This window comes from Uranotaenia lowii, chromosome 3, assembly GCF_029784155.1.
Source record: "Uranotaenia lowii strain MFRU-FL chromosome 3, ASM2978415v1, whole genome shotgun sequence".
Classification (NCBI taxonomy): Eukaryota; Metazoa; Arthropoda; class Insecta; order Diptera; family Culicidae; genus Uranotaenia; species Uranotaenia lowii.
In genome coordinates, this window is record NC_073693.1 from 147,855,528 (window position 1) to 147,869,017 (window position 13,490).

The 13,490-nt window shown below is 38.9% G+C and overlaps 1 protein-coding gene across 1 annotated transcript; it reads left to right on the forward strand.

Moving 5' to 3' along the window:
• Positions 1-3,411: 3,411 nt before the first annotated feature.
• On the forward strand, positions 3,412-11,041 carry LOC129757023 (uncharacterized). Its single transcript, XM_055754108.1, has 6 exons — positions 3,412-3,443; positions 3,527-3,887; positions 9,777-9,935; positions 9,999-10,567; positions 10,639-10,846; positions 10,909-11,041. Exons 2-6 carry the CDS (start codon positions 3,752-3,754, stop codon positions 11,016-11,018), a joined length of 1,182 nt encoding a protein of 393 aa, XP_055610083.1. The 5' UTR covers positions 3,412-3,443; positions 3,527-3,751; the 3' UTR covers positions 11,019-11,041.
• Positions 11,042-13,490: the final 2,449 nt, after the last annotated feature.

A 13,490-nucleotide genomic window follows, 5' to 3' on the forward strand; every position in this document is an offset into this window, starting at 1 on the left:
AACCCGCCCTCTGCGACGGTGGTGGTGGGGATAAGACTATACCTTCTCCGCAGTTGAACTCATAGGGGAAATAGTATTCACGTCGCGGAGTACTCTCGGGTAGAGTGGTCTCACGTCGCCGTCGGATGAGACACTCGAGTCGGGTAGGATGACATCACCGTCGGGATTCATCTGAGTCGCAAGCGTTTAAGACCCGTACGTGTGCTGTGACAGGCGCGAGTCTAGGATAAGCTGCTCTCGATTCGGCACACGGCGGGCAAAAATCTTAGGGTTGCCAGCCAAAAAGGGAGGAGGAAGACCGGACCACGGTCAGAGTAGAATGCCCTTTCGGCGGGGGGCATTCGAGTAGTGTGCGTCGGATCCTAGCAGTAAAGCATACAAAGATAAGACTCTATCTTCTGCGTAAGCCGAGCTGTTAGGTACGTCGCGAACGTTGTGTAGGATACCTCCACCGCCGCGGAGTATCTGAGTAAAACGCGCTCCCTACGAGGTAAGCTCGTAGGGGGAAGAGTATTTACGCCGGGTAGGGTGCCTTCACGTCGTCGGCGGGTGCGTCACCTGAGCCGGTGTAGGATGAATTCTTCGCCGGGAATCATCCGAGTAGTCTTTCGTAAAGCCCCGGACGTGTGCTGTGAAAGGCGCATGTCCAGGATAAGCTGCTCTCGACTCGGCACACGGACGAGCAAAGAGGAGAGGGCCTCGAGCCAAGCCAGGAGGAGCCAAGATCTCGAGTCGTTAGAGGAGAGGTCATTGGTCTCTTGCAGTGGTCTCGAACAGAGGCGGAGCGCACGATAGTCGTGGGAACCAAGCTAGTCTCAAGTTGCGAGTAAAGGCCGGACCTTGAGTCGTTAGAGGAGAGGTCCTTAGTCTTAAATCGTAACAAGAGGCAGGGTATATATGCTGGAGTTTGACTCGAACTAGAGCTGTCGATGAGGGCTTAAGCGCGGACTTGCTCTCCCATCTCGGGTATAGCCTTCGTTGCAGGTCTGGATGGGAATTATGGCCAAAGGCCCAGGTGGACTTTATGGCGTAGGGATACTTAGTATCATGAGTCGTCCAATTGCACCCATGGACCCAGAGTAGCATTCTGGGGGGACTCGGTCGCTCGCTGAGCCTTGGAATGCAATCCGTTAAAAGGATTTACCACCTGGGTGATCAACTGACGTACCATATTTGGAGGCGCGCAGTCGAACGGATTGAGGAGTTGAAGGATGAACTATTAGCCTACGCAACTCTACGGCGAACCTTCTGGATACTGAAGATGGCGAGATGGCTAGACGGATACGCTGGATAGAACATGTTACAAGAATGCCGGACGACTGTCCTACAAAACATGTGTTAGCGAAAATCCGATAGACACCAGATGTGTAGGGACACAGCGAGCAAGGTGGTTAAGACGAAGTGGAGCGTGATCTTGCGAATAAATGATGCCCGAGAAATTAGAGAACGGTTGCCATGGAACGAGTGGATTGAAGGAAGTATGTTCAGCATTTTAAGTCGTGAAACTGTAGACGTGTGGGAAAATTTTTTCACCCACAGTATTTTAAATACGAGGAAGTAAAGAAACTGGAGAAAAAATTAGTTGTTGAGTATAAGATTTGGAATGGCAATCAAACTGTTGAGATTTGTAGATGACGTTGTCCTCCTAGCGTCTGTTTTGTCAACGGCAGACCGTTGTAGAATTCCGTTGCCGAAAAGCACCAAGTGTAATGCGGCTGATCGCTCGATTATAGCTTCAAATTTTAACAACATCTATCGCTTAATAGATGCCGTGGGTATGCCACGTGTGTGGGTGGTATACACAGCATAGGATAGTTCGATCTTGAATCGATCTTTGCAAGATCGAATTTTAGATTTTTTGGATCGATTCTTCAGCCATGGAAAAAAAAACTATTAGATCGATTTATTTCGATTTTAGAGATTCGATCTTTCGATCTTTTTAATACTTTTCTTTCGATGAACTGGAGATATTTACATCTAATTTTAAGTTACCATCTGTTTGGCATCTGGTCGTTATCGGTTCTCAAAATAAGATTGTGGAAATTTGTTTGGCACTAATCTAATGATGGGAATATGTTCACCAATGTGTATCAACACTTTCGAGACACTTGTTTATGAATAGCAAGCAAGGGCCTATAAATGTAGACAAAACATACAAAAACTTTGAGGATTCATTATTTGATGTAATTTTCTCACCTCATAAAATAGTTCATAACTCGCAAAATTTCCGACCCAGAATTACCGTATGGCGCGTTATCAAACGGAATAAGGAAACATTGACGACGATTCGGAAGCCACAAGTCAATCGTCGGAGTGAAAGTATCGACCTTAAAATGCGTGGTAGGGTTCTCTAGACGATTAAGAGGAACTCCAATCTATCGGATCGTGATTTGGCCAGAAAATTCGGTGCTGCCCATAGCACCTTGAGTAAAATTCGACTCATGGAAGGAATCAAGTCGTATCAAGTTAGCTAACAGCCAAATCGAAAATCTAGTTGCTGATTAAGTTCGACGGGTGTCTTCTGATGGACTATGAAACCTATGTCAAGGCCGACTTCGGGCAAATCCCAGGTCAAACATTTTCTCGGCCACGGTACGGGCTGGGGGATGTTCCAACCGATTTGAATAATGTTTTTGCCGACAAATTAGCACGGAAATTTATGGTTTAGCATTTGCAGCTGAGGCAAAAAAAACGAAAGTTTTCTTTACAAATAAGATAATGAAGTTGGATCTATACCAAAAAGAGTGTCTCCAAAAACGAATTTTGCCGTTCATTGGATCCCACGATCATCTCGTAATGTTTTGGCCAGATTTGGCAAACTGTCATTACAGCAAAGTCGTTCAGGAATGGTATGCAGAGGAAGGGGTCCAGTTTGTTCTGAAAAACCTTAACCCACCCAACTGTCCTTACTTCCGCCGTGTTGAGAAATACTGGGCTATCATGAAGAGTAGACTCACGGCAAATGGAATTGTTTGACAGTGATCTTCCAGCTAATTTTGAATCATGGTTTATATGAAACGGCTTCCAGATGAAGTGAAAGGGATAAGCTGAGGAACCTTCTGCACATGACGTATATTCCAAATATTTGGTGTAATTGAAGTTTGGACACTTTCGTTTTCACTTGAATGTGCTAACCAGTGACACAATTTACAGAGCAACTTTCGGACAGCCACAATTGAACGCTCAATAATAACCTTACGATAGTTTAACTATTTAGCATGTTAAATTATTCAAAAATTCTTTAAATATGAAATAAAAACATGAAGTTCAAATCCAAACTGCTTGCGACCATTCAGCGCCTACAAAATAAGACGTAAGCCCCACGATAGCAATGGAACCAATTAGCACGTTCAATTTCTCCATCGTCTTCAAGAAGCTCCCCGAGGCCTCGGGCAATTTCAAATCGAACCAAGTGCTGTGCAATGCACAATTCTGCTTGGAAGGTATCTTCAGTTTTCTGTTCGTGTGAACCAATTTTCTCCGTCCCTAGCTCATTCCGCACTTTCATCTTTCTCCCACATCGCAGCAGCAGGAAACCTCCCAGCAGGAAAATGAAAGGGGTTAATTTTAGCACCCACTATCCGGGACACTAGTTTGCTAAAGTCGTTCGTAGCGTTTGGATTTGCTTACGTCGGGTTGATTAACCGGTGGAAGTTTTGCTCTGGCAGATAGTGTTCCACCTCCAGGGATAAAGTAGGAAGCAGATTGGGAGTGATAAGACACATCCATCAGTGAAATTCGGCACACCAAAATGTATCTGCAATGGTCGATTTGGTGTCTTATTTTTGGCCAATTACTAACCGAACCATTGCTAAGCCCCGGCGGACTCTTGGCGAATGGATCGGAAGTGGATTTTGTCGGTATCGGACACGAGCGTCAAGGAAGGCGTAAGTTCTAAAGATGTTCGGGGAAGGTGATCCCGGAAATCTACCGTGTGACATATTTAAATCGGATGAAAAACGTTAATTCACGTTGTGTATCATGGAATATGAAGTGTTTTGACTGTTTGAAGAGAGTGACTCGAAGCAGGTGGAGGAAGTTTAAATAAAATGCAACAAATTTGAAACTCTGGCACAGAACTATACCGATAAAATCCTCAAAACAAAAATATTACTTCAAAATGAACATTAATAGTCAAAACATCCTAGTTTATGTTTAAAATGAATAAACAGAATATCTGCCAGGGTAAAAAATTTCGGCTTTTATGACTGTGTTCAAGGTAATTTACCAAACGGCTTTGTACTCAAACGATTACAATTAAAAAACTTATGAAGATAAATCTTTGAATAAATTTTCTGGATCAAGTTGAGCGCTTTAGCTTGTAATGAATCCAAGGAAAATATTCAAATTCACTATGAATTTCATATTTCGCAGTGAAATGTTTCATTTCCAAATTCTTATCGATCCTTAGGGCTATGCACCGTTGCAATTGCAAAATAATTTTATGTACAGAAAACCTTTGTAAAGAATAAGTCATTCGAAATTGAATCTTAAAAGACCACCAAGAACACAATCAGCAAAATTTTATGCTTTCATTTTCAAAATTTTACAGAGCAAAATTAAGAATTTACAATTATCAAAAAACATAAAGGGACAGTTCTTGAACCATTTCCGTTTTTTTTTTAAATTTATCTTTTACAGCCCTCGACTTTTTAGCGATGGTGTTTTGGAGATCGTGACAAAACTGAATCAAAGAAATAAAAGAAAGATTTTTTTTCTAACAGAATTCAATAAGCTGTTTCTATTATTTTGAGTAAGAAGTGTATTCGAAAAAAAATTCAACACTTTGTTTTCTAAATGATTTTTGAATGCAATGATGAAATTGATGAAATTTTCAGCGAAGCTTCTTCGTAGTGTTATGTTGACATACATAAATTTTTGTGACGTTCTTTTGAGCTATTTTCGAAATAGCGTCCAGAAAAAAAGTTTTTCGACTTTAATTTTTGGGCACCACGTGCGCCATCTATAATGTATAAGTATACTATGGACCATCTTTTGTCAGGCTATTTTTTCTAACCTTTTCTGTTTCCTGAAGCTTAACCTTCAAAATGATTAAAAGTTTTGAATATTATAGAAGTTTCGATGAATTTCTCCTTCGACCTAAAAAAACATATTTGACTTTTTATAACTCTACAACTGCTTTTGTGTAATTTTCCTATTTCAGATCCACCCGAATCAAAGTATAAATGTTGTGGGACCTATTTAAGTGCTATGTAGGGAAAACTTACCCATTTGGAAGCAGTCGTCTTTGAACATTTAGGCAGTCATCGTGTCAATCTTTATGAAACACCGATTGAACTGCAGCTTCGACAGGTCATCAGCCTCCTAAAGAACTGGACATCAAATTTAAAAAAAAAAAATTCTCCTTGTTTATCTCCGGAATATCCATGCGAGACTTGTCAACGTGAAGTTTTTGACTGGAAACCTGCCAGGTGCCAGCTAAAAAGTTCGTTTTTTAGTACATTACGAAATTTTCCAAAATCTCTCCCCACTTGCGGTCAAAATATTTTGCGCTCGATTTGACCACCGTATTTTGATTATTTTACCGATGGACAGCTTTTTTACCTTTTGGAAGTAAAGTCAGGCTTTTTAGAAATTTTTCATAATTTTCTCAATTGAAATTTTCGAAATGCGCTTGATAAAACCTCGCATATGCCTAAACTTCATGGAATCAATCATCTTCACTTTTATTTTAATTTAAGCTCACTGACTCCTTAAACGAATGACGGTATGAGATTTTGTTGAATAATTAATCTCCAGCTTCGTATTTTTCCCGATCCTGCCCATTTGGTCAATGAGCTTATGTATTGGACGCTATCCCAAAAACCACTTGACAGATTGTCATCAAGTATTTTGCGCGTATTCATTACATTACTAGGTTGCTTCATTAAAAATTTTATCAATTTCCATCTATGTTTTTAAAAATTACTCATAAAACGAAGTGTTGCATTTGATTCGAATACACTCCTTAGCGTTATAAATCGGAAATGCGTTCAGCTATGCTTCCATCATTTTGAAACCACACCGAATTATCAAACCGCCCCAATTATCAATTACTTTTTCTATTAGGAGATAAGGGCATAATGGCCACTTTAAGGAAAACGCTTATTTCACCATAAAAAATAGCTATAATATGTGAATAATACCATTGTTTCGTGTTCAGACACTAAAATAAAATAATCTATTTTCTTATTAGCTGAAACTTGAAAAAGTAGACGAAAATGTTTAAAAATGCATTTTAATAATTTTTGCCGAAAGCTGAAAACCAGTCACTGCAAGGGCATAATGAGAACCCTCTGGGACAGAATAAGCACCATTAATTGTGGCACGATGAGCGTTTACTGCCAGGGAATCTAGCAGCGAGTGATCCAAATCCAACTTGACTTGTTTCATCTGATGATTTGGCCTAGAGGTGATGGGTGCGCTCGCTATCCCGGTATACGATTTCTCATGCGTTAAACGGATAAAGCAAAAGCCTTCACTTCAATTTCACCGATAAGCTGTCATGCTTATGGAAATCTGTGTAAGAGAAAAGAGCGAACTTTATTCTTTTTAGTAGGCCCAAGCCCAAGTGGAGGGTGTCGGAGAGATAATCAGAGGCCCAATCGTCAGATATAAACTAGTCAAGCTGTAGGTCTATAATTTATTTGAAAAAATCGAATAGACTTAGCTGCTAGATTATACGGCAGAAAACGCTCGTCGTACCCCGATTGATAGTACTCTGTTCGCCCCGAGTTAACAAATTTAAGTAAAAACGCGTTTGAGAATTGATTGAAGTGAAAAATAAAAAAAATTTAATGATGGTGAAAATTGAGAAACAATCCCAAGTAACACTTTTTTATTTATAAGACTCTTCAGGCCTCTTTAAAAACCAAAACTTGGTTCTATATCCGGTTACGAAACCTAAAATGTTGCTTGGGATATGTACATTATAGATCAAGATTATTTTAATGTCATGAAAGCTTATTTCGTGGTGCTCAAAAATTATAATATTTTCGTAACTTGAAAACCTAGCTGAATTTTTCCAAATATTTCTGTAAAGATGGTAAGAAAATATCTTTTTTGGTAAAAAATGAGTACTATAGGAAGTACAAATCAAATCCTCATGAACATTTATTCAAGAAAATACGTACTGTTGTACAAAAGAGGAGTGCATTTTATTCTACGGGTGCTTGTTATGCCCTTATCTCCCCTATCCATAATTTTCCCGAAGAAATATTAATCATTGCTCAGGGGCAAAATTGGTTAAAGATCATTTTTTGAATATTTCCAGCGAAAGCTGTTAATCAAAATCTTCTAAGATCATTCTCAAAGTAAAATTTCTTTCTTTTAAATTAATTTCTACAAACGTTATTCAACATACACACTTTGAAGAGTTCAAAGATGAAGTGGGTTACCATTTTATGCAGTTTAAATTAAGTTCCTTACTTTCACTAAGCTCATGTTGGAACTATCCTTCAGCGTTTATGAAACTTAATGAAAGGAAGCATCAATATTTGTAGTGTTTGTATACAACACTTGTCATGGATGATGGGTATCGCTGTAAATAGCGATTATGCTTAACTGGTGCGTCTTGTACAGTTTTCCCCTATTCAGCCACATAGGCCGAATATTTATTTATTTTTTTAATTATACCAAAGTAGACTTCTCAAATTTTTCAACTGATCATCAAATCATCAAAAACTTATGGTTTCAGTTAAACACTTCAGATGTATCCGTGTATTTTTCACTGTAGATAGCTTTGAACTCTTTTTTTTTTATTTATACAGGCTTGCCCATAAACCAAATAAATAATTCGAGAAAAGTTAAATCTGATCGGGAAGGCCACATATTTTTTTAAACTTTTCGGATTTTACCCAGTTTTTTCAGATTTTTTGCTAAATCAAATGAAAAAATCAAACATCTCTTTAAAAGTTTTTAAGTTTTCTGTTAGAAAACGACTTTTGGAGTTAATTTTTTCGATTAGATTAAATAGATACTGCTGTTGTAATTCGATGAAAAATTTTGAAAATCGAAGAGACCTCTAATTTAAAACAAACTGATACATCTTGTTGGATATAATCGACTTAAAACATGAGGGCATGGTTGTCCATTTCTCCCCGAGCGGCTTGAAAAATGCAACTCAGTGAACTTTTCGTTCTGAAACACTTGCCCTGCTCTGTTAAGACGCCGGGCGTAGGGGAAAGGTTTCCTAAATGGGCCTATCGGGTTAAATGACCCTACGGCTGTTTGGCGAAATGGCTGACTAGACAGCTTATCTGACCAATGCATTTTGAGGGTGATACGCTTAGAACATAAGGCAAGAAAGAATTTTATGAATTTATAAACTCAAAAAAATTCTAAAAAAATCATACAAGGTTTTGATACATTTTGAAGTAGTATTTCGACTTTTAAAAATTATACGTAAAGAAGTTTAAAACAAAAACTATTATGGTTTCTGTTTCTTACTCAAATGAACTTAAGAAATTAAACATATTTCAGCTTTTGTGGAGGTTTAAAAATGATTATATATTGGAATAATAGAGTGTTTTTGTATGCCCCCATCATGTTTGTAAAATGCCTCCATCCTAAAATAACAGGTTAAATAGAATAAATAAATGATTTTATCATTGAATCTTCAAATCTAAGCTCTGAATAACATCTTAAGAGAGAATTGAAGACCTAAAAACAGGTTTGATAAAGTTTTCCTGATTGATGAACTGCCTCCATAGTATGGCAACCCTAACTTTTGTTTATTTCCATAAAATTATAATATACAAAGATTTTTATAACACTTCATCTTTGTCGTATGGAAATTATTACTTTCTAGCAGTTTCAATGAAATTATACGGAAATATTGCCAAAAAACAGAAATTTTGTTCAAAACAAAAATAGGCGCATTTAGCCCGCACAGTTTGAGGTTCGGCATTTTAGACAACACTTACAATAAAATCGTTTTCTTGGAAACAGAAGAAAATTTCAACATAAAAATTACTCCATTGTATAGAAAACAGATGCCTGCACACGTGTATATAGTTTTTGTACAAATATTCGACGTGATATTTGATTAAATCAGTGTTCTGCTTAATAGGCGCATATAGCCCGCTCCTCCCCTACTCAGTTGTCACCTCCATGCAATCGAATTCAATGAGTGCCAATTTTCGCGTCCTCTGAAAAGTGGTTACCCGGTTTTAGATTAAATTTAAGCGACGGCTGCATTATACAAAAGGCGATGTTTGAGTAAAATTGAGCAGGGCTCTGGGTATTTCAAAACTAGTGAGTATATATCAGTATGTATATTAAAATTTTATTGATTCCATCCTGCAATTTGTATTTTCCTGATTAAGAATACGGACCATTTTCCACAGTTTTTTCTCCTCTTTCAAACTAGAACGTATAACAGGAAATTCAGAATTTATTGTCTGATTGCTATTTTTAATTCTTGTTCTCGTTTAATAAGCATTCCTCGATCCTAAAAAATAATTTAGTTCAAATATTTTTACATTGAAATGAGCTTCACCTACCTTCATTCGGGATGTGTATTTACACAACAAAAATATACCTATAGGCTCGTATCAAAATAACACTCTGCTTTTTTTTTATTCTTTCAAAGGTTATCAAGAAATACATTTATATATTGAGGTCTATCGAAAAAAAAATTAGAATCAAAATAGCTGGTTTAAGAAAACTACTTATTTTTAGCAAACCTGGTTGAAATAAGTCAGTTTGAAGCAAGTTTATTTCGTCATATGATAAAGATTCTAATTAAGAATTTATCACTAATATTTTTGCTTTAGTGTTCCCATTCTACACTATCGGACGTATTGCCAACATTCCCTGTAGGGCTACCAACGGGTTAACGGGAACTTGTCTAATCAGAGGTCAATGTTCCGATAACGCAGGACTAGCGGGAGGAACATGCAGTACCAACACAAATCAGGCAACGTGTTGTATAAGTAAGTATTGCATAGTCAGTCCTGTCTTCGAGAAAATAATGTCCTTTTCTGGTTAAAATTAAGTCAGCAGAACATGTGGTGGATCCTCCAACCTCAACAGCACCTACTTCAACAACCAGGGATACCCAGCATTAACAACTGCTGGAGGAAGTTGCTCGTTCACGGTCACGCCTGGCTCAAACATCTGTCAATTGAGGATAGATTTCCGTGCGTTAACGTTAGCACAACCGGATGGAGACGGAAACTGTCTTACGGATGTGCTGACCATCACTGGAGGTAGCACTCAGGTTCCAAACATTTGTGGAGAAAATTCCGGTCAGCATGTGTACGTCAACTTTGCCGAAGCCAATCCCATCACGATAAGAGTATCAACGTCGGGTTCGAATACGTTGAGTCGCCAGTGGAGCTTTGAACTGTCCCAAATTGCCTGTGATTCTGAATGGAAGGCTCCGAGTGGATGTCTACAGTACTACATGGAACCAACTGGAGTGATCTCGAGCTTCAACTACAACTTTGGTGCAAATCCAAACTTGAACTCCCTGGGCTTGCCAGGAAGTCGTCAGATCGCGTCTCAACAGTATGGAATCTGTATTAGGCCTGCTGCTGATCAGTGCTCGATTACCTATAGTTTGGTAAACAAAACCGTTTTATGAACGAAGAAAAATAATTCCAATAACCCAATTTTTAAACATTGTGGTTTCAGCCTACAAACGCACCCTTCGGATTTACTGTATCTGAACCGGCTGATGCAGTCGCGGCTGATATGATCGGAAGTGGTGCACTGATGCTTAATGGGCAGCTTTGCACTACCGATTACATCATTATCCCGGACCCGACGATCTCGGACGCAGCCGTGGCTGGAACGGAGTTTTTGGACCGTTTCTGTGGATTAGGATTGTATCCTGTGACGAGTAAGTTAATTTTGTGATTTTTTTTTTATTCAATATCACTTTAAACAATAATTTTAATTCAGGTAATGTTCTTCCATTTGTGGTTTACGTAGTGTGGGATGAAAATGAATCTCCTGATAGTGCCAATCGAGGTTTCAGTTTGGCGTATTCCCAAAATTCGTGCGGAATTTAGAGAGGAATAAATTTTGTATTGAACTGTTTTGTATCACTTTAACATATCACAACACATTTCGTTTGAAAGAAAATATGTTCGGTATTATTGAAAATTCAATTCTTATACAGTAGAACCCCGCTAATGCGAGGCATTCGGGGGAAGGACCACCTCGGATAGGTGAAACCTCGGATAACACAAAATACATTGACAAACCTTTTTCTTACCGTATTGCATACCATCCAGGCGCATGCTATTTAAACGACATATTACAGCAAGTTTATACTTCAAACTCGCAGAAACATCGATTAAATGACATAACAAAATATTGCAGTGAAAATCGCTACTTTACATCGATTTTTTTTTATAAAAATGGAGGCTCGGATTACGCAAACCTCGCAATCTGAGCTCGGATAAGCGGGGTTCAACTTTATTTATCTATCTCATCTCATCTATCTAATCTTCTAATGAATTACCTATATGAGAAATCTTACGTTGCGATCTACGACTGCATTGGGGAAGTTACGTTCATTTTAATTTACATGAATGACAACAATGTTAGGAGTGTGATATTATGGCGATAAAAAGTCTGTAAGAATGATATTCACGGAGCCACATGACACCATCATTCTCCTCAAAACACACACAAACGGCACTTTTCTAGCATTTAATTTCTTCCTACTCAAAGCTTCCTAACTCAATGGGTTGACCTTTTTTCTCCACACATCTAAGATCAGAGTATTTATTTTATTTACATAGTATTCCGTCTCACGACATAACTTGACGAACATAATTCCTAAAATTCACTCGGTCCATGGCAACCGTTCTCCAATTTCTCGGGCACCCCACGTTCGCCAGATCACGCTCCACTTGGTCTAACCACCTCGCTCGTTGCGCCCCCGCTCGTCTTGTTCCTACCGGATTCGTAGCGAACACCTGTTTTGCAGGACAGTCGTCCGGCATTCTCGCAACATGTCCCGCCCAGCGTATCCGGCCGGCTTTCACCACCTTCTGGATACTGGGTTCGCCGTAGAGTCGCGCGAGCTCGTGGTTCATCCTTCGCCTCCACACTCCGTTCTCCTGTACGCCGCCAAAGATGGTTCTTAACACTCGTCGCTCGAATACCCCGAGTGTACGCAGGTCCTCCTCGAGCAATATCCATGTCTCGTGCCCGTAGAGAACAACCGGTCTAATAAGCGTCATATACAGGTTACACTTCGTGCGAGGGCAAAGTCTTCTCGACCGCAGTTGCTTGTGGAGTCCATAGTAGGCACGACTTCCGCTGATAATTCGCCTCCGGATCTCACGGCTGGTGTCATTGTCTGCGGTCACCAGTGAGCCGAGATAGACAAAGTCTTCGACTATCTCCAGCTCGTCGCCGTCGATCGTGACCTTGTTATTACTGGACAAGCGGGTTCGGTCGGTCTCGGATCCGCAGGCCAGCATGTACTTCGTCTTGGACGTATTAATCATCAACCCAATCCTTCCTGCTTCGCGTTTCAGTTTGCGGTAGATCTCCTCCACCGCCGCAGATGATCTGCCGACTATATCAATGTCATCGGCAAAGCAGATAAGTTGACTGGATCTGTTGAAAATCGTGCCCCGCATTTCGCCCACCGCTCGTCGAATAACACCTTCTAGCGCCACGTTGAACATCATGCAGGATAGACCATCACCTTGTCGAAGCCCCCTGCGCGATTCGAATGAACTCGACAATTCACCCGAAATCCGCACACAGCACTGCGTTCCATCCATCGTCGCCTTGATCAGTCTGATTAGCTTCCCGGAAAAGCCGTTCTCGTCCATGATTTTCCATAGCTCGTTACGGTCGATCATGTCGTATGCGGCTTTGAAGTCGATGAATAGATGATGCGTAGGGACTTGGTGTTCACGGCATTTTTGGAGGATTTGCCGTAATGTGAATATCTGGTCCGATCAGAGTAATGCCACACTATACTATACTATACTATACTATACTATACTATACTATACTATACTATACTATACTATACTATACTATACTATACTATACTATACTATACTATACTATACTATACTATACTATACTATACTATACTATACTATACTATACTATACTATACTATACTATACTATACTATACTATACTATACTATACTATACTATACTATACTATACTATACTATACTATACTATACTATACTATACTATACTATACTATACTATACTATACTATACTATACTATACTATACTATACTATACTATACTATACTATACTATACTATACTATACTATACTATACTATACTATACTATACTATACTATACTATACTATACTATACTATACTATACTATACTATACTATACTATACTATACTATACTATACTATACTATACTATACTATACTATACTATACTATACTATACTATACTATACTATACTATACTATACTATACTATACTATACTATACTATACTATACTATACTATACTATACTATACTATACTATACT

What these genes read in the sequence shown, in the direction of transcription:
- LOC129757023 (XM_055754108.1), top strand. Translation starts at nt 3,752, where the DNA reads ATGTATCTGCAATGGTCGATTTGGTGTCTTATTTTTGGCCAATTACTA. An exon ending in GCTCGATTACCTATAGTTTG is followed by an intron (nt 10,568 to 10,638) that starts GTAAACAAAACC and finishes TTGTGGTTTCAG; the next exon opens with CCTACAAACGCACCCTTCGG. An exon ending in AGGATTGTATCCTGTGACGA is followed by an intron (nt 10,847 to 10,908) that starts GTAAGTTAATTT and finishes ATTTTAATTCAG; the next exon opens with GTAATGTTCTTCCATTTGTG.